Source organism: Talpa occidentalis, unplaced genomic scaffold (genome assembly GCF_014898055.3).
Source record: "Talpa occidentalis isolate TD23 unplaced genomic scaffold, MPIMG_talOcc4v2.1 talOcc4.13, whole genome shotgun sequence".
Lineage (NCBI taxonomy): Eukaryota > Metazoa > Chordata > Mammalia > Eulipotyphla > Talpidae > Talpa > Talpa occidentalis.
This window is the reverse complement of record NW_023601322.1, coordinates 60,745,704-60,768,216: the sequence shown is the minus strand read 5'-3', so window position 1 is coordinate 60,768,216 and position 22,513 is coordinate 60,745,704. Positions and strand designations below refer to the sequence as shown.

The following is a 22,513-nucleotide window of genomic DNA, read 5'->3' as shown; positions in this document are numbered from 1 at the left end:
CGTATAAGCTGATATAATTGTAAAAGACTGTAATTTTTTTTGTCCATTTTTTTAATATTTTATATAATTCTTACATCATTTTTTATTTTTACACAATGTGTACATTTTCATTTTGGTTTATTCCCCATACAATTGTACCCCCCTTATTTTGACCCCAATCCTTCCTCGCACCCCCCATGTGTGTCTCTGGTTTGTAGTTGCTTGTTGATTTTGATTTTTACTTTGTATTAATTTGTCTTTTTCCTGGTCCCTTATTTAGGTTTTCTAAATTCCTGCTCATCATTGTTTATTTTTAAACAATATTTGCATCCCCCCACCCCCTCAGGTTAGTACCCATAGAATTTCCTTCACCAATGCACCACCATCACCTCAGTCCCCTGTGATCCTCCCTCCCTCTGATCCCTCTCCCTCCCTCCACCCCCAGTATGTCTCTGATTTATAATTTTCTGTTTTTGCTTTGTTGTATTTTGTACTGTTATCATTTTTTTTTACACTGATGTCTCATTTGGTTCCCCTATATTCCTGCTATAAGTGAAACCATCCAAGATTTTTCTTTTTCCTTCTGGCTTATTTCACTGAGCATAATTCCTTCTAGCTCCAGTGATGCCATTTTCTTTTTTTTTTATTATAAATTTTATTTTTATATTCCCCATACAATTGCAACCCCCTTATTTTGACCTCCCCGCCCCCCACCCTCCATAGAGTGTCTCTGGTTCATAGTTGTTTGTTGATTTTGATTTTCACTTTCTTATAGTTGTTCTTTTTCCTGGTCCCTTATTTAAGTTTTCTAGATTCCTTCTATGAGTGAGACCATCTGGTATTTTTCTTTTTCTTTCTGGCTTATTTCGCTGAGCATGATCCCTTCCAGCACCATCCATGTTGCTGCAAATTGCATGTGTTTATCTTTTTTGAATGCTGAGTAATATTCCATGGTGTATATGGACCACATCTTCTTGATCCAGTCATCTATTTTTGGGCATTTGGGCTGTTTCCAAAGCTTAGCTATTGTAAATTGTGCTGCTTTAAACATAGGGGTGCAGGTACTCTTTGGAATTGATGTTTCTGTGTCCTTTGGGTAAATACCTAGGAGTGGAATTGCTGGATCCTATGGAAGCTCTATGTTTAGTAGGTCAAGAAATCTCCACACACTCTCCATAGTGGTTGGACCAGTTTGCACTCCCACCAGCAGTGCAGGAGAGTTCCTTTTTCTCCACACCCTCGCCAACATTTGTTGTTGCTAGTTTTTTTAATATGTGCCATTCTCACTGGTGTAAGATGGTATCTCATGGTAGTTTTGATTTGCATTTCCCTGAATACAAGTGATGTTGAACATTTTTTAAGGACTGTAATTCTTTATAAAACTATTTTGGTCATCAAGGTGGTTTCTGCTTAGAAAAAGCTTTGCACAACGATCTACTAGCTGTGGCCTTGGGAAATAACTTTTGTCTTCAGTAACATTACTGGTCTGTAAAATCTTGTTTGTATCATAATTTTCTTATCTCTTCCTTCTGTGGCCATCTTGGATGTGAATTGACACATGGGTTGGATTATAAATTTTATATTTTTAAAAATCTAGCTCCTTTCCTTTTTAATGAGGAAAAGGGATTCTGACATGTTTGATGAATAACTGAAAATATTGGGGGGGAAATGAATTTAGAATTTGAGAAAAGCACTAATAACCCAAACCCATTTCTCTAAAACCTCAATTTCATTCATTTTGAATTTAAATCTGTGGTTTTCAGAAATAAGCAGTTATTAGCAGAGTATATGATGAATCACTTCTGGATTTACAGCATTCCTGAGATGAAATGGAGAAAAAGTCCTGATGATATAAACCAGCTGACAATTATTTCCATTTTGGGAAGTTCTCATTGAATCTCTTTAGGTTGTCTTCTCCTCTAGAAAGGGGTTTACAGTTCCAAACCTCTTATTCATCATTTCCAAAGGTTCTTGGTGTCAGTGAGGAACTCTTTCCAGTAAGAAGGAAACAACTCCTTCAATATTTCCTCATAGCAGAGATTCTTTAGAGATGCCCTCACCTTTTGTTCCACCCTGGCCCCACTTCCACTCCTGGGAATACTTCCATTAGGCTAGATTTAGGGTGCATCAGAGCATATGACACAGTCACTCATTCCAAAGCATTAAACATTCCTGCCACCGATAATAAGATATATGGTTAGGACACATTTCACATGGCCTGACAGAACAGATGTAAGATAAAAAGGTAGTATTGGTATGTCAGTGTTTGGAGGAGGTTTTTATAGATAGAGACAAAAAATAAGCCATAACACTGACAAGTTTTAGACAGCTAATGCTTTGATTTATTTTAGGCACTATGGTTTAGAATGCAAGGATAATTTATATTCTTGATTTTTAAATTTCACTTCCAAATCTGTTGGGAGTGTTATTCCATGCTGAGTTAATTTAAATTTGTTGAGGTTCACATTCGAACGATGCTGACTTTTCTTGGAAACTTAGAAATTACCTACTAAAACTACATAATTATAATGACATAAAAGTGCAAGACCAACTATCGTTAACTATAAAACTCATGACATATACTTGGAATTATTCTAAGTACACACACACACACACACACACACACACACACGAGTTGCCACTAGCCCAAATCTAAGATATGCCAAAGCCAGTTTCCCTGTGACATTCTCTTTTCATTAAGCTATGATGGACACCCAATTTCTAAGCTGTAATTTTTACCACTCATTTCACTAAACCTTTGCAAAGAAATCTAATAGCACATACCTTGAAATTACTGTATTTCATAGGAAGTAAATTACTTAATGTACAAAAACAGAAAGGAATTACTCTGCTTTCCATGGCATTCAGAATCTTGACATGATTCCAAAGGTGAGTTTTCTGGAATGATGCTAGATAGGGCTTTGATCCCAGAAGGTCTAAAACTTTCCTCTATGGATGTGGTCCCCCTGTGGAGTACTGGGTTCCAACCATTGGGTTCTAGCTTCTGCCGCCTTTGCAGATTTCTTCAGGTGCTCTCTTAAGCTGGTAGAGTAAAAGAAAGTGGTAGCCAAAGTCATAATTATAGAATGGAAGAAGACACAAATGAGAAAATAATTTTTCTAGTAAATATCACTTTTATTTGTTCATTTTTTTTCATATTTCTTTTTTCCTTCCTGGGAGTCTTAAGTATGAAGAAATTTACAGGGGTAAATTTAATTCAGGGTAAAAACTAATTGAGTCAAATTTTTCAAACTGTTAATTTTGGGAGTGATGAGTTGTGGAAAGTTAAGCCTCAGATCTTTTATATTTATCATTATGAAGTTGGGTTAGACTGTAAGATAAGACTTTAGAATATAAAATACCTTTCAGACAGAATTTTTAAATAAAGTTCTGTGCAAATTTTTCTTAAAGGTTTATTTATGCATACAAAAGCTGGGTACAGGCCAGAGATGGGGCGGGGGGGTGAGAGGATTCACCAGAGACAGAATGGGGAACAGAACAGGCTGATTGACAGAAGTGCACTGCTGAGGGGAGCAGTGGGCGAGTCAGGAGAGGTCTGCTGCGCCATGTGGGCTGCTCCCTGGCTGGCTGGGGATCGAACTCGTGCTGCAGAAGCTGCGGATTGCTTCATAGTGTGGTGCTTAACCCCTTGCGCCACCAGGGAGGCCTGAGTTCTGTGCAAATTTGATGTCATAAAGTTTCTGCCTTTGCTAATATGTGATGATGAAGCAGTATGTAAAATAGAAAAATGTCAAACTGATGGTCTTCTTTCTAGTGCCACCTCTGTCTTTTCCATCTGAACTGTGTGGTCTTGGGGAAAGTCATTAATCCCTCTCTGGGTTTCTGTTTTCTAGGTAGTCAATGCTAAAATTTTGCTAGGTTATGTTCTACATGTTCTAAGGTCTTTAAATTCTACCTTTTATATGTAAGTCTGTGACACTGAATGGAGACACTTCCCAAAGTCTTCAGGTGGAAACAGGAATCCTATATTCTCTCATTACAAACAGCTTTCTCCAGATGTGGAAATCTTTACGTCTTAACTCGACTGGTAGGGCAACCAATCTCTCTTCTTTTCCCATTCCCTCCCACTTATGAAGGTAGCCCAGTTACAAACATGTTTAGTCTGTGAGGTAACATGTCTGGTGTTGCTGAGGAATTCAGTTCCTACAGAGAGCTATGGAGTGTTAAACTTGGGAGTTAGGTCCTTGAACTAAATCAGTTGCCTTCTGGGGAAATGTAAGAACCCATCAAAATTACTTTCCAGTTGACATTACCTATTTATATCTGCCATCTTGACAGGAAGCTAAACCTGTGGTATGTGATGTGTTGAACAACTGGTTTTATGTGTCTGTCTTGTGGGTGTAGAGTATATAAAAACTGAGCCACATCTCCACGGGTTCAGTCTCAGAGCACCAGCGGGTGAGCAATGCACGGAGCAGGCTGGTAACCAACTTTCATCATCTTCAGCATGAAGATAGCCACTGTGCCAGTGCTTCTGACGCTGGCTCTTTGCCTCGTACAAGGTAAGCAATTTGTATGCAATCTAAGCTGCTTGCCACACATCAGAGAGCCCTGGCCAGGGACTTGAACCCCTCCCCAAATGTTTGTGTGTGTGTCTGTGTCATCACATACCCAATTTTGAAGAATTATATATATGTGACTTTATAACTATGTTGTTTTCTTTAGAAATGACAAGTAATTTGAGATCATCTGAATTATAGTTTTTTTTTTTAAATAACATTGTGCTACAACTATAAATAGTTTCAAGGGTACGGCATTGTGGCTCAACATCTATACATACATTACTAGTTTCCATACCCCACCATAGATATAATTTGAAACTTTATTCATGACAAATCCTTCTGTTAATTTTATACTAGTTCTGAAAGACAATATGGTCTTCCTTTTCCTCTCACTAAGCAACTCAATTCATGCTGCTAGAAATTAGGAATATAACCATAGGTACTTAAAGCTTACTTATATGCCACATATAGCATACCCCTAAGACATTTACATATATTTATAAATAAATTATTAAAAGTGCAGTGCCTTGTAGCATATTGTATTTTTTCTCATTTCTAATACTTAGTGGATTGAAAGTATTTCTCCTAAAGGGCCAGGGACTTTTGCAGGAGCAAGGAAGTAGTTTTCTGCCTTTCCTATTTGAATTTGAAGGAAACATGGCTGTTTAGATTGATCTTCCTCTGGAGCATTTATATTTTTTAAAAGGCAACCTCAGAGATAGAGAGTCAGGAGATCATTATATACAAGCAACACCCATTTTCCTACAAAAGTGTGTAGGTACAAAAAGAATCCTGTTAATGAGAGAGTACAATGGTCTGTGAATTTAATGAATTTTTATCAGTACTCTACTTTTTATAACTACAATCTAGATTACAGAAAACTTACTTTTATGAATATACACAATATAAACCTTATACTCCATCATACTTTCAAATTATATTATAACCAATGCATTTATTTATATAAATATAATTATATATTTTATAAAAATTTATAATTTATAAAAATAATTTATAATTTATAAAAATGTAATTTATAAATTATATTATAACCTATGCATTTATTTATATGTGTGTTATGTTGTAATTTTAAAAGAAGTCTGCTGTATGTTTCTCTGAATGGGTACATTAGAAATTGGGTATTCCGAGGTTGTTAGATAGCATGAGTATTATTTTCCAAAATAATTGGAATTTTATGAGTTATGAGACTTCTGAGTTTTGGTACTGATCTGATGCAGAGCCTTCAAGGTAAATTTTAATGAGCTCAAAAACAATTTGTGGTCTTACATTGTCATTAAAGAAAGCCAGACACTGTACCTCGTGAATTATTTGTTTCATTTATTAAATATTTTCCATTCCCTTAACTCTGGATTCTGCATTTTTCTCCCAGATGCTGCCAGTCAGGATGAAAATCAGGTTAGTCCTGCTTTTTCTGTTTATTGAATCCCTTTCAAGATCTCTAAAGAGAAATGGTTTATGGCCAACACCTTCATATTAATAATACAGACATACTATACTGATAGGTACTAAACAGCTTTTGTTAAAAACACAGAAATAGGTCTTTGTGAATCCAGGCATGAATCATACGCACAAATCAACAAATCAACTTATTAATGATAGTGGATGTTTGCCAGAGACAATCTACATGTGAAGAGTGATTCAAAATTCCATATACATGCTAAACTAAAAGACAAGTTATATTCCTCATTTAACCAATTTACTGTTGCCCTGTTCATCTCAAGAACTGTGTTTGGTGCTGGGAATTTCAAGGATGAATAAGTTGAGCTCTGCTTTCTGAGAGTTCACAGTCTGTAGAAAAAAAAGAAACAAAATAGGTTAGTGTGAGGCATGATGGGTAGGTGCCCCAAAAGGGCAAAAGAAAGCAGCAAGGAGAGATCTTAATGAGGAGGAAAACAAGGAGGACTCTTCAGAGATGGTGATCTTTCTGCTTGACCTGGAAGGACAGGGAGTCTTAGTTGTATGGTGTTCATTGATGTTTCTTCCCAATAGGTCCAAACCTATTTCTTCAGCCCCACCTTCAGCCTAGGACACTCTACTCATGTTTCAGAGGAAGTATGTATTCACAGAAAGAAGAGGAAGAAAAGGAGTCTGTTCCTGGCTTCTGATTTTCAGAATCTCAGCTCTTACAAACAAAATCCTCTAAGAATAAGAGGTTTCTTAGGTTACCCTCTCTCTACCCTATCCTGAAACCTCTCTGCTGCCCCAAATGTACTTGCCATGAAAATTCCATGGGCTTTGCAGAGAACAAGGGAGGGAGGGAGTGGGGAACAGGAGTAGTGGGAGGAGGAGCAGGAAAGAGAGTGATGTGCATTGGTGCTCTAGCGCTGAGCTCTGGGAAGGCCAAGAGTTCCACACGATCTAAGCAGAGGAATCATCTTTTGTTTTATGGTTCAAGGTCTTTGGAGGTAAAGGTGCAGAGGACAATGCTTGCCTGGCTTGTGGCAGCTTCATCAGGAGAGTGACCTGATCTCAGTGTAGTCTGGGACCAACACTGCCATTTCTTTGCTGCTAAGAAAAGCTGAAAGTGGTGGAGAATCCCACCCGTAGAAGGGAGTAAGGGATGGGAGCAAGAACATCACTGGGCAGATAGAATTAAGGACTGAGCACAAGGGCCATGGGGAATGAAGACTAGCTCAGTAAGTGCTGCCATGACACGTGGCATTGAACACCACCCTCCTCCCCGCTTCCATCAACACATTGGTACTGTTCTAGCCTTTTGCAACTTAGCATGACCTCAGGAATATCCTGAGCTAAGGGGATATTCGGTCTCCAAAAACCCAGTGGGCTAAAAATAGATTAAGAAAGATCAGCACAGTTAGTTCATTTCTTGCCCCACTGAACTTCCGGTTGACCTTCATCTGCTGTAGTACTTTCCTCTTCATTATTCCTGTCAGATCATCTATTCATTTGTTGCACAATAGCTTATGAAGGACCTCTGGATGCAAGACTCTGGTACAAGATGTGTATGAGAACATGATCTTGCATATGAGACAGTCCTGAGAATGAGATTTTAATATAGACACTGCAGGGGAAAACGGTTTCGTGTGACCAGAACATCACTACCTTAAATTTTAAACTTGTACTTTAAAAGTAACCCTTTGGCATTTTTGAGCCAAAGTTTTCTGGGAGAAAACCAGAAGTTAATAGAACTTGGTAATAGAACTTGTACTACTTTGCTGTTATTTATTAATCTATTTGTGTTAACTCACCAAATTAACAACTCAGTGTGTTCATAGGAAAAGGAGCAAAGAGTTGCAAATTGAGCAACTGTTTGAGTGCTGAGGATATTCTGCACTAAATTGATAAGAACCCGGACCTCAAGGAGCTTACATCTTAGTGGAGGAAAACAGACAAGTAAAAGAGTAAATTATTAAAATGCATAGGACGTTAAATGATGATTAGTGCTAGGAGAAAAGCAGAAGCAGGATTTGGGATAGGAATTTTTGGGATGGAAGTAGTGTCAGCTCTTCATGGGATAGTTAGGTAAATTCTCCCTGAAAAGACAACATTGAAACAAGGATCTGAAGGCGATGAAGGCATGAGTTGTGAAGATATTTGTAATTTATAACAGATTAATAAAGGCCCTGTGATGGTAGAGGCTCTGATTTAGGGGGTGTCTTTCCAACTCTTAGAGGTTTTTGCTTTACAAATAAAAGTATTGTTTTTTATGGAAGATAATTTTTTAAACCTATTCAAAAAACAAGATGAAAGACACACACCTATACAACTGAGTCATTAATTCAGCATTTATATGTTACTAGGTAGGTAGCAAATATTTTCTGTGTCTCTACAATGAAATAGTAAAACAAAATTTCCCTCACGCTACAGGAACATTTTAAAGAATTTTGTCATAGTCTCTATTTTCTCATTGCAGTTTGCTGGAGAAGCTCGGAAACCTCTCTGGTGTGATTGATAAGGGAGACTAGAGAAAAGGGTAGGATTTTAGGGTATTTGAAGAGCAGGCTCACTTGCATATTTTATACTAGCCAAAAGGTTTGAATGTTAATCTTACTGTGCATGAAGCTATATTTTTTTTCAGAGTCTATAATAGTGGGTGGTGATTCCCAGTGGATATTTCAAACTTTGTGGTGGTGATTTTCATCACCATTAAGCTATATTTCACTGAAAAAACAATGTGAAAACATAAATTTAGCCTCCCCTTATGTTGGCATAAACAAGAACCCCAAGAAGTTATTATTTCTCTGGAGATATTTCTGGTCATAATCTTTGGATATTTTATTAGAAACAAAAAGTATTGATTTTGTTGGGGGTTTTTTTGTTTTGTTTTTTTTTTGTTTGTTTTTGGTCCTGGGATTTTTATTTGCCAAGCTCAATAGCTTGAGTTCTTTCTAGTATCATAAAAGCGCGTGGACAATTATAAACCTAAGCCATAACAGCAGCATGGAAAATCACTGTAGTAATCTGCAAGGATCTTGAATTTGTCATCACAGAAGGGTTATTACAAAGGCAAAAGCAACATTGCCAGCGCTCTAAGCCAGAGGAGGGGTGGAGTAGCTCCTGGGTTTGGGGGGGGAGGGGCGGCTGATGATGTCTGGGGAAGGGCAGTGGAAGATAACCAACTATGTCACAGCCAGTGAAGGAAATGAGCTTTGGCACTAGAGAACTCCAACTTTTCTCCGATAGGAGAAAACACAAACAGCAATAACAAAACAAGCCAAAGTCTAAAAGCTAGACTACAAGAAAACTGTTGCGTAAAAGTCATCTCCCCGTTGTCTCCAGCATGCCCTTGTGGATGGATCTGCTCCTGTTTCAGCCCTCTCTTTTATGGTAATTGGGAAGATCATTTTTTCCAGAGAAATACCCAGCTGCTGTTTTCAATTTTTAGGACCATTTCCTAGTTTCCCAACAGAATGCATTGGATAATGCCCTACCTCATAAAAATAACACTGAGTTGCATCCCACCCATTTAAACACTGTGAGCAAGTTTCTTAACCTACTCTCTGGACCTCACTTGTCTATTTGGGACCAATAAGGGTCTTTTTAGTAATTAGGCTTTCGTTTAGTGACATTGGAGAAGTCTAATTCAGGAATTATTTTGATTGATAATATTCTTGAATGATAATGTTCAGGAATATTTACTATGTATCAGACACTCTTTTTTATCATTATTTCGTTCCTTTTTTTAATCTTATATTTTCTTTTTTTTTTAAGATTTATTTATTTATTTATACAAGCAGGGGTACAGTCAGAGGCGTGGGAGGGTGAGAGAATTCACCAGAGCCTGAGCAGGGAGCAGAGCAGGCAGAAGGAGCGAAGTACACTGCTGAGGAGAGCAGCGGGCGGCAGGAGAGGTCTGCGTGCAATGTGGGACCCTCCTCTGGAGGCTGGGGAGCAGCCGGGATCGAACTGGCGCTGCAGAGGCTGCGGGCAGCTTCGCATCCCAGCACTCAACCGATGCGCCACCGGGGAGGCCCATCATTATTTCATTCTTAATTCTTGTGTTATCATAAATCTTTGTTTTAAAGACTTTAAGACCAATCCCATTAAGGTATGTATTTCTATTACAAAGGTACCAGCTTTTTTCTGATTCTGTGATACAGTTTTAATCCAGACTTCAAAGAATCAGTGTATCTGGCAAGCTAAGCAGTACTTGGTAAACAGAATCAGAGACAAGACACATGTCTGGCCCAGTTGTCAGTTTGTTGCCTGAAATTATTACTGTGCTATTCAGATAAGATCACTGGGTGGTGATAATAATCTTAGAGATATTTTAGTGGGTCACTCCTAGCAAAATTTCTCAGGGTTGGTATCTAATTTTATTTAGTTGTTATTCTGCCCCATTAATCATTCTGCAAGCGCTACCAGCTGCCTCCCATGTTTAGTAGGCTAGACTAAGTGCATCCTTACCCACTGGTTGGTAAGCACCATCTAGACAAAGATCTTATGCCTTATTTCCTGGTATATTTATGGTGCCTAGCACAGTAATCTCATAAGAAATGTCTGTTGAATGGTTAAATGATTATTATAAAGCTTTAAGAGAATGAGCAGAATCCTAATATCGGTCCTTTGGAAGAGGTTGTATGTGTCAGAGTTGGAGCAAAGACTGGATTTATTATTTTTCTCTGATAAGCATCTTGAAGAAGGATTTTTTTAGCAAAACCAAAAAAGACTTAGAATCCAAAGACTTGCTTTAAAGACCCGGTGATTTTCTAAATTTTTAGGAAACATAACATTTTAAATCAGTGCTTTATTAAGTAATACAGTGATTTTAAGGTCCTAGAAAATAGTGAGTAGCAATAGCAGCCTTCAGTAAAATACATTGTATGAATGAATGAAAATAAAGACCCCTCACTTTTAAAGATATTTCCACTGTCCTTATTTCTTCCTATCCTGTAATTCGAAAGAGTTTCCAAAGTTCCAATATAGTGGTGAGCTCAGCTGCCTTCCAAGATAGTTGCCACTCTCATCTCTAAACTTGGTATAGTGTCTTCATTGGCATTTGCATGAAGAAAATCAAGGCTGAGTAGAGTACACTCCATCTTGAACAATGTCACAAAGATTAATAAATAGTAGTTCCAGAAAATATGACCCCAAAATAAACAAAAGAACAAATGGCTAGAAGATAGAAAGGTTTAAGCAAGTTTTGTGGAATGTGACTATATTTTCACATGCTCCAAGGGTTTGTTTTTAGGGTAGTGTTGGAGTTGTGTTAGTGGTGTTGGAGAGGGAATAGGAGGACTTTTAAAGAGAAGAATACACATTTGAAAATATGGCTGGGCCTCTCCCAGGAAGGGTGTGTGTGAAAGGGATGGAACTAAAAACTTAAAACTCATTAACTCTAAGGTAAGTCTGCTCTAAGGCATAGAATATATTAATGGAGCTAGTCTAGAAATATCTTTTCCAAATAAATAGAAATCTTTTTTTTAATTTAATAACTACTGGCATTTTCTAGGTACTGGAATCTTGTAGCACATCCCTTGGGGAATGTGGGCAAAGCACAACACAGTTTTCAGTGCTCACACAGTTTGTCTCCTACCGCCAGCGACATTTGCTTCCTACAGCATTTATTGACATACTGTGTGCTAGGTACTTTATATGTGTCACCTCAACATATTTAATAATGATGAAAACAACAGCAAGAACATAGCAAAAAAGGAGGAGGGAGAAAAGAGAAGAATCTAACTATTGAATACCTACTATGTATTAGATATTCTTTGAGAGTTTTACAAGCTTATACTATTTAATCCTCATAAAACCCATGAAATCTGTATGTGTATGCCCTATATATTGCAGACAGGGTGAGTGAACCTTTGAGAAGTTAATTTGCTAAGGCTGTTGGGGTTGTAAATGAGAACCCTGGAATATGAGCTCAGGTCTGTTGTCTTCAACTTCATTGTTTTTTTCCATTTCACTAAATTGTTTTCAATGTGCATTAATTAGATTGTAATATCTAGCAGACAATCCAGCATCATCATTTTGGTTTGTTTTTTGTATTAACTGAAGTGAATGTCTCCCGTATAAAGAAGGTAGTAATCATTAAATACTATTACTCAAGGAAGGGCTTCTTAGAAGGTAAAGTTTTACTTTGATGAGATTTCAGTACATACTACTTTTTTCATTTTTTCCTTAGGAAGCATGCGATGAATTTCTGCCATTGATGGAAAATGGACAATTGATCTGTTCCCAAGATAAAAGCCTTTCCCAAAGCCCTAAAGGAATAACATCCCTCAACAAATGTGCTACCTGTAAAAGCATATTGTAAGTAAAGGTTATTTTTCAAGTGTTTTCATTAATAACATATCTCTAAATTGGTAAATGCATTCTTTTTACTTCCTGCCAGCTACATATTTGTAATTATAAATAGTTAAATAAAGATGCTTTGCAGATCACTCAGACATCTTCCATCGACAAAGTTGGATAAGGGCTACCCGCCTGCAAAGATTTTAATAAACACGCAAATGGTATTTCAGGACACCCCAGAGGGTCCAGCAGTGATGCCTTATGTAGCACCTTTTTTTATTAATTTTATTATATATATATTTTACATTGTTCTTCCTTTTTATACAATGCATGCTTTCTCCTTTCAGGTGTAGTCCCCACAAAAATTTCCATCACCAATCCAAGCCCTCAGGTGAGGGCGGCTGCAGTAGCCCCAACATTACATAGCACTTTTAAGTCCTTTGTCATTCTTTGTCTTTTGAGGATGTAGTTCCACATTGAGTTTCCTGGTTCTGGGGAAAAAAGAATTTAAGAAAGGAAGTCAGGTTTCCTGAACCTGTTAAGAACTGACTCTCTTGTATCCTAGAGACTGAGAAAAGCTCCTTGGGAATAATGCCACACTCTTCCCTCTAAGCAGAATCCACCCTGACTCTTTAGACACCCGTGTCTTCAGACATGGGGGATTAGCTACAGTGGGATGAACTAAAGAGTTGATTGAGATTTGAACTTCAACTTCCTGCAACTCAGAAAGAATTAGTAGTCTGGAAATTTGCAACATCTGTGCAATGCTTCCTGACTTGATTTCCTTCTCTCCAGTTGTTATAGGACAGGGAAAGGGATAACACAGTGATACCAAAAAGGTGAAAAGAATGCTTGAGTTAATCAATTGCAAGTCCTTAGCGTGCCCCTCATTTGGTTTTGAATAGGGAGGTCATTCTCAATTTCTCACTACCATCAAAACCTCAACACTGGTACCAAGCCAGTATTAAGCTCACCCATTTAAGATAATCATGTTGTAATTAGCTTTTTAAGTGCCAGGCTGGTATGTGTCAAGACATTTAATTTGACATGGTCAATAATATTGGGATAAAGAGCTCCGATCATACGTGCTGCTTCCAGGGAACAGACTGTGGGAAGATGAAGCCAGGCAGGGCATAATTGGGGTGGGGGAGGCTCAGAGGAAGTGGAACAATCCTTTCTCATGCTCTTGAAAGCTGAATATAAACCAGTAGTAATATTCACTGTAAATTTCCCTTCTATGGCAAGTGGTGGTTTTATAGGAGAATGATAGTGTAGATACAACAAATTTACTGAAAAAGTAATTTAAAGCCCAAGAAAAATACCTTACAACACATCACTTTGAAATGACTTACTCAATTATTATTTCTATAAACCTTACTAAGTTATAATGGAATAAACATGATTTCTTCACCTAAAGGAGATGGTAGGAGATAATAAAAGTTAGCCTCAAATGCTCAGTTTGCTCTGTGGGTCCTTCAAAGTTGGAATCAGGCAGGCAGATATGAGTTCAGTGTGATCATGGTGTTTCATTGAGAGCTGGTGACCCCCTGCATTTTGGAAGTATTTAAGGGGGGCAAATCTGTTACGTAGTTAAAAGTGGAGATTCCTCCCTTCAATAGAACCATGTTTGAGATATGTTTGTGCACTGGGGAGAGATGTGTGGTACCTGTGCCCATTTCTGGACATACCTTCACCGTTGACATGCCAGTGGAGCTGAGGAGAATGGTCAAAATTAAGTTTACCGTGTCTGCTTTTATCAATGCAAGTTAGCCAAGTATGTCTAAGCTATGCTATTTCTTCCTCTTTCCCAGGGAAAACATAGTGAAATCCCAGAAACAGGCGAGGCATTTAACAAGAGACACCAGGGATACTGCTCCAGCAAAGGTGACTCTGTGAAATCAACTTGTCATATTTGTTTTTGAAATTATGTTTGGTTGTACTTAGAACTATCTGTTCATTTCCTCATTACTAGGTCATACCTGTTGTGAAGCCAACTATTTAGAAGGGAGGGAACATGGCTTAGTCCAGGGGTGGGCTAAATATCTGGTACAGCTTGTCCACAGGCCCAACCTCATGACCCAAGTCTCAGGCAACATTTTGAGCACTGACAGTGTGAGAGGTGTGGAGTAAGCTTGGGTGGCATCTGCCCCCGTGACTATTCTCATTTTTCTTCATCTGTCTTAACTACAGGAAGAAACCTTATGGGACCATAGGATGAAGTTCAAATCTCAGAAATATTATTTATTGTCTATGTCACATGGACAATTTATGTACATGTAGGTGTCAGTTTTTCATCTGTGAAATGAAATGTGGATCAAAGGAGAAACTTAGATTAAAAGGCCAACTGAAGTGTTCAACACATGTCAGCAGGCATTTGGCTTGGTTTATTTCCTTTCTCTTTTCCTCTTTTACATCTTACAGTATGTCTTTTCTAGCACCTGGACAGTTGGCCTGATTGAACTAGAGTTGTTGCTTATACCTGTCTCACCCTTTGGAATTCAGGCTATTTGTTTGTGGTTAAAAAAATAAAATAAAAAATGAAGTAAAGTAAAAGAAACTGCATAGACACAACCTATCCTATAATCTTTTCATTCTGTAGATAATATTTATACAACATTTTTTATTTATATAAAATATAAAGGCCTGGGTTCAGGGCGATTTCTGGCCTACTGTATCTCAATAAGTCACTGACAAACCTGGGACCATCCCCAGGTATCATGCCAACTGCTTACATCACTCCAGGTCTCCTATGTAGCTTCTGCTCCAATATCTTCATTCCCGTCCTCCTCCCCTGTCCCTGACACATAATTAAATTAATCAGCCAGGGCAGGCACACCCAGATTGCCTTCACACCCTGGTCTAACCAAGCTGCCATCATCCTTGTCAGTGTTGCTCAGGAATGCCTGAGAACCTCAGCCTCCGCAGTAAACGTGGTCAAATTCTTTGTCTGGGCTCAACCAGTCTCACTTTTAAAACAATATATATATAGTCACCACACAATGAGTTAAAAGCTGCAAATCCTTTATCTGAGCAAAAGGGAGCTCTCTCTGCACGCTACATAATCTATCGGGTGAGAAAGTTTTACAGGCAATTTTCAAATCTGCCTTTATTTGTCCCATTAGAGAAGAGGCTTTCTCTCTGTAAGAGCCAGTCTCCCTTGTCCTTCATGAAAAACTGATATATCCATAGTGTTTAAAAGTATACATGTAAATGACAAAAATCAAAGTATTCACACACACACACACAGATCTTAACTTGCTTTTTTAGAAGTTACCACTGTCAAATGGTTTCTTTTGTCAACACACATTTACTGAATTTTAGTCAAACAGGAAATTTTTAAGAAATAAAATTTCTTAAATTTTATTTTAGAGAATTTTAAGAAATTTATATTTCTACATAATGTTTTACACCTGAGTTGTAATGTTCACCTTTAGATCGTTTGTACAGTTACACATTTGCCACCTAGGAAACTACTCAAAAATGAATGCAGTTAATAGTTGGCTTATGCTTGCAAATTATTTCCATCTAGATTTTGACTTGTGTATCTTTGAAGGGATTCATGCATATGCACTATGATTTTGTTGGTTTTTTTCTCCACACATAAAAGAAAACAATCTACCCACTTTCTTTGCTTAGATTCCTCCCATCAAGAATCAGCCCTGCTGCTAACTCTCAGAATAAGGTGCTGTACCTGTTCAAGAATTTTTCCTCCCACAGACATTCTCTCTTGCAGCATCAGTTTCTTTTTCACTAGTTACTCATTCTTCCATCTCCCAAATCTAATATCCAGTCCAGCAATAAATCCTATTGGTATCGCCTTCAGCCTGCACCAAATATGACTTTCTCCTTTTCCATTTCTACCATCCCAATCTGCTAATCTATCAATCCTGATCACAACAGCTTTGATCCATTGTTTTCTTTGTGTAAATCACACTTAACCATAGTAAAATTTTAATACATTGTTGGATTTGAATAGCAAATGCTTCATTTAGAAAATTTGAAACATAGGTAAATTGAGTCCATACTTTTCTCTTTTTAATCACTGTTTTCTGATTTGGGAATCAATATAAAGCTACCTTGATGACTGAATAAGGCCATGACTGAATAAGGAAGTAAACATCCTATCCTGAAAAAGCAACCATAAAGCTAGACAAAATTGATCACAACAGCCATTTTAGCATTCTGGAAATTGACCAACAACCTATGTCAATCTGAAAAACATTTGTGCTTGAAAAGCTGTTGAACTTTGAAGAAGAACAATGGGAGTGTGTGATATTCTTAGGGGTGCATCACTTCGGAATGCTTCCATCTCACCCCCATTGCTTGGTTGGTATAAAGATTGTAACAAAGTGGGGAAGATTATGAGACTCAGCAGCTGCATACCACTGTTGAAAGGGATTTCCCTAATTTGAAATAATGTCCAGCCATCACACTCAGGAATATTTTCAATGCAAGTCATGTTCTTTACCAAGAATAAGGAGGATGACCTGAGGTTCTAGCACGGTTGGGCAAGTATATTTCTGGCTGAGTCTTGATACACAAAAATCAGGAGGGACCAAGCAGTTTACAGTCTGGCTGACCACAGGGATATGAACAAGTCCAAGAAGACAGATAATCCCAGTGGAAAGCAAATGCTGGTGTAAATGTAAAAATGGCCTGAGCTTTGATTTCTCTCCCCTTTACACAGAGGGCCATCTGCATGGAAGCCTTCCTGGTTCAAGGTGTTTGAGCACAAACTATGCCCAGTCCTTGACTGAATGCTGAATTATACAGATACAGAAGGAAAAACCTGCAGAGCCAGAATTAAAAATTAAAAACTATAAACATTTTCTTAGCAGATAGATCACTAGTTATGTTATAGCAGAGCAACAAATCAGAGATTTAGCCCAGCCAAGAAAATAAACCAACAATAAAAGAGCAAAAGTCATCTTAGAGTGAAATCATAACCCCAAGTAGCTGTAAAATACTATTTAAAATGTCCAGTTTTTAACAGAAATCTGTCTCCAACAGATACTTAGATTCAGAGTCTACAATGATGAGATGCTATGCTAAACGTGACAACATAAGAGAAGAATTTGCTCTATACTGTTTGAAAAAATATATTTTAAGACAAGTAAAGGCACAAATAAGGATATACAAATATCAATATATCAGGAGCTATAATAATTACAAGTGTATATGCACCTACTAACAGATGCTCAAAATGTATGAAAAAATACTATAGTTAAAATAGATAGCATAACAATATGGGAGCTTTTAATAATCTACTCTCAAAGAAATAATGGAACAACTTGATAAAAATGTCACCCAAGACAGAATACTTGAACAATAGAGTAACTAATTCAATCTAAACTGAAAGATAGAGAGGACTCCCTTAATGATTACAGAAGGTTCATTCTTTTCAGGCAACATAGAGCATTGTTCAGGACAGGGTGTATACTTGGTTATCAACATATCTCAATGAATTTGAAAGGATTAAAACCATACAGAGTATATTTTCTTACTATAGCATTGTTGAATATGATACCAACAAGAAAAATAAATTATGGAGATCCCCAAATATTTGGACATTAACTAGTGAATCAAGAAATAATCATGGGAAATTAAACATAATTTGAACTGATTTAAAAACAAACAAAAACAATATAAGATTGTCATATTCAGCTAAATCAGTGTGTAGAGCTTTAAATGCCTAAATCATAAAAGAACATTTTAAAATAAATTATCTAAACATCTGCCTTAAGAAACTTACAACAGAATAAACTAAATTGCAAGCCAACAGAAAGGGGGCTATACTAAGAATTATAGCAGAAATACAAAAATTACAAAACAAAAACAATAGTAAAATTAAAAATTAATAAAACCAAAACTTGAGTCTTTAAAAAACACAGATGACAAACTTTTATATAAATTGAACATAAAAAAAAAGAAAACAAAAATTTCCAAAATCAGGATTGAAATAGGGGATATTCATAACATGACTGGCAATGATTATAGTGTGATCTTATGAACAAATTTATGCCAAAAAAGTACACACTGGCGATAAAATGGAAAAATTCCTAGAAAGAAATGAGTTACTAAAAATTGACCCAGGAGAAACAGAGAATCAAAATAGACCTATACCAAGTCAAAAAAAAAAAAAAAAGTATTACCTCATAATTAAAGAAAAGCTAAGATCCAGATATCTTCACATCAAGATTTGTAAGCAATAATACCTATCTTTTACAGACTGTTCAGAATATAGAATAGTAGGAAACGCTTCATTTTATAAACCCCATATTATTCTGATACAGAATCCATGGTGATATCATAACAGAAAGCCACTGGCAAATCCCTTGTAAATATAGCTGGAAAAATCCTTAACCGAATTTTAGCAAACTGAATCCCAAACTTAAAGTTAATAAAACCATGACCAAATGAGAATTATTCTAGGAATGCAAAGTTGGTTTAACACAGAGAATCAGTTACACTGTATTGATATAAAGGTCAAAGCCATATGATGATTTCAATAGATGCAGAAAAAGCATTTAACAAAATCCAACACTCTTTCAATATAAAAACTCACAAAAAAACCCAACAGTAACACAGGCTTTCTCAGTCTAATAAAGGGAGTTCATGAAAAACCTATGGCTAGCCTCATACTTAGTAGAGAGAGAATGCTTTGGTCTTAAGATTGAGAAGAAAGTAAAAATGTTTTCTCTCACTGCTTTTACTCAACATTGAGCTGGAGGGGCTAGCCAAGATAATAGGGAAAGTTATTTACTTAATTAAAGACGTCCTGATTAGAAAGAAAATAACTGCCTTTAATTGTAATAAAATGATACTGTATGTAGAAAATCCCGAATCCCTGAAGAAAAATTGCTAGAATAAACAAGTTTTAGCAAGACTTTAACATAAAAATGTTCAATAAAACTATTGTATTTCCCTACACTAGCAGTGAACAGTCAAAAAGTTAAAGCATTCATTCCACTCATAATAGGATTAAAAATAAAATATGTAGAAACAAATTAACAAGTGCATTACTTATACACTAGAAACTACAAAACATTGCTGCGAGAAATGGAAGATCTAAATAAGTGGTGAAATAGTCCAAGTTCACATATTTGAAGTCTTAGTTTTGTCACCATGGAAATTCTCCCAAAATTAATCTAGCAATTCAACATATTCCCTACTAAAGTCCTGACAGATATTCTTTTGGTTGAAATGGCAGATTGATTCTACTATTTATATAAAAATGTTGGAACAGTAACACTAATTGACTTTAAACTTACTCTAAAGTAACAATGATCAAAACTGTGTTGGAACAAGGATGAACATAAAGATCATTGAAACTAAATTGAGATTCCTTCCATTTATTGTCAATTAATCTTTGAATATATCAAGATAAATCAGTGCTTGAAAAATTGAATATCCATAGTAAAGACTTAGATTCTTACTTTACATCATATACAAAAAGACAACTCAAAATATGAGAGATATAACTATAAAATTTCTAGAATAAAACATAACAGCAGATATTTTATGTTTGGGTTAAACAGTGTTTACATTTGAAATCAAAAACAATCCATGAATACAAAATTAATAACTTGGACTTTATCAAATTGAAAACTTTTGTGCTTCAAATAACATCTTGCAGGCATAAAAAGCAAGTTATGGACTGGGAGAAATTATTCATAAATCATTTACATACAAATATTCCAGATAATAGACACAAATCACGCACCAGAGAAAGGATTTATGTACACAAGGTGGAAGGACCTCTCACAACTCAATTTTAAGAAGACAGCCCCATTAGAAATAGACAATATACTAAAGATTTATTAATGGATAGCACATAAAAAGATGTTCCACATCACTATTATTTAGAAAAATGGGTACTAAAACCACAATGAGAAACTATCACATACTAGAATGGCTAAAATAAAGACAGAAAATACAAAATATTAAGATTGTAGCGAAAGTGAAACATTTATAGATTTCTGGGAGGAGTATTAAAAAGTGCAGCCACATTGGAAAACAGATTGGCAATTTCTCTAAAAGTTAAACATAAATTTAAGGTCTGACTTAGCCAATTCAGTATTTGGAACTTATGCAGTGAAATGAAAACATATCACCACACAAGTATATTGTGTGGATATTGATGGTTGCATTGTTCTTAATAATCCCAAACGGAAGCAATCCGAATGTCCAGATGGCCACTGGTGAATGGATAAACAAATGAGCTACGTTTATACAATGGCATTATTCAGCAATAAAAGGGAGTATAATACTGATAATGTGACAACATAGATGAACCTCAAAAATATTATGCTAAGTGATAGAAACCAGGATCAAATAATGACATATTTATGATTCCATCTATATGAAATATCCAGAAAAGGGGTATGTATAGAGTTAGAAAGATGTTCAATAGTTGTCTAAGGCTGGAGCTAAGCTGGCACTAACTGTAAGTAGGTACAGGGGAACATTGGAGGTAAAAAGTCTAAAACTGGAATGTAGTGATGGTTTAAAAATTAACTAAAAATCTTTAAATTGTATACTTAAAGTGGGTGAATTTTATGTTATAGATTTAAAACTTCAATAAATTCTTTTCAGTTTGCACTCTTCAATTTTTTGAATAACTTGTAAATTACTATCATTCAATATGCTTTCCTCTTTATAAAGTTCAGAAAAATGGACTTTGAAGCCACTCAATCTAGGGTATTTGGGGAAGGGAATATCTCCGATCACTATATCACTTTGATTCGTGTTTATTAGTATGTTCAACTTTTTCTCTTGCATTTTGAATCTATGTAGGTATTTAATACATTTTCACGTATTTGAAATCAAACAATGTGCCATGAAATAACACTCCATTTTGTCTTTCAATTTGTATTAGTGTAAGGATACTCATGCTCTCATTTTTTATTTCTCAATGTTTATATAGTTATTTCCAATTATTGCAGGTATTTTTAATTTTCATCTTCTCTTTGCTTTCTTTTATCAGTCATTTAGAGATCTGTCATATAGATTTTTTTTTGGTGATTTTTTTCTGTTGTTATTTTTGTGTCACTCATAACTTTGTTATCTCTGTTGCTTATTTTACAATGGATTGAGCAATATTCTTCAAATTTTAACTTATTAAATTTCATGACAAGTATATTTGAAGATACTAATCACATCTATTTCCAGATTTGTACATGACCTGAGTGCCCAAATACAAATGAATGGATCAGGAGGCTGTGATATATGTAAAGTGTACACACACACATATACATGCATGTATATGTGTGTGTGTATATATATATGTATATATATAATGGAATACTACTCAGCTATCAAAAAGATAAACTTTTGCTATTTGTGGATGGAGATGGAATGGATTATGCTAAATGAAAGTAGGAGAAAGGAAAATACCAGATGGTGCTAGCATGTGAAATACGGAAAAACTAAAGAAAAGATCAGGAAAAAAACAACCTAAGAGCTAACCTAAAAAAGCTAACTAAAAAACTGAGGTTACTAGAGGAAGTGGGATAAGGAAGATGCACAATGGACTGTGATGGTGGGCTGTGGGTGCCTCAGTAGTGAGTATGATGTGGTAACAATGCTTGATGGGGGGAAATCCTATACTTTTAATAGACAAACCGTGATGTAAGCTGCTATCACTTCAAAAAATAATAAGATTTATATGAGAGGGCCTCCCCGGGGGCGCAGTGGTTGAGCGCTGGGTTGCGAAGCTGCCCGCGGCCTCTGCGGCGCTGGTTCGATCTCCGGCTGCTCCCCGGCCACTGGAGAAGGGTCCCACATGGCGTGCAGACCTCTCCTGCCGCCCGCTGCTCCCCTCAGCAGTGTACTTCGGTCCTTCTGCCTGCTCTGCTCCCCGCTCTGGCTCTGGTGAATTCTCTCACCCTCCCACGCTTCTGACTGTTCCCTGTGCTTGTATAAACAAAAAACAAAACAAACAAACAAACAAATAAATAAATAAATAAAACATGCCTCTAAAAAAAAACACATTTATATGAGAGGCGTTCCCCATTCATCAACCTTTGTCAAACATTACTTCATTTCCTCCCCCCAAAGTTATTTCATGACACCTTGTTTGATTTCAAATATGTGGCACTTTTTCTATTTTAAATTTTCATTGATTTTTGGTCTGTGATAACACTGACCCTATGTGGTCTACTTTTATAAATATGTCATAGTTTCTATTAAAAAATGTTGATTTTCTGTTACTTGGATGTAGTGTTCTACAAAAATCTAATGGTTTTAGCATTTTTTTTTTTTTTGGTTTTAGCATCTTAATGTTTTTT

The 22,513-nt window shown here is 36.4% G+C and overlaps 1 protein-coding gene across 1 annotated transcript in view; it reads left to right on the top strand.

Annotated features, from left to right (window-relative positions):
* The first annotated feature begins 4,415 nt into the window (after positions 1 to 4,415).
* The window catches only part of SPINK5 (serine peptidase inhibitor Kazal type 5), an 88,285-nt gene continuing 70,187 nt past the window's right edge, over positions 4,416 to 22,513 (top strand). The window contains exons 1-4 of the mRNA XM_054694270.1: positions 4,416 to 4,502; positions 5,893 to 5,918; positions 12,115 to 12,242; positions 14,036 to 14,108. Coding sequence (XP_054550245.1) covers positions 4,448 to 4,502; positions 5,893 to 5,918; positions 12,115 to 12,242; positions 14,036 to 14,108 — 282 coding nt within the window. The 5' untranslated portion in view covers positions 4,416 to 4,447. The remainder of the gene's footprint in view (positions 4,503 to 5,892; positions 5,919 to 12,114; positions 12,243 to 14,035; positions 14,109 to 22,513) is intronic.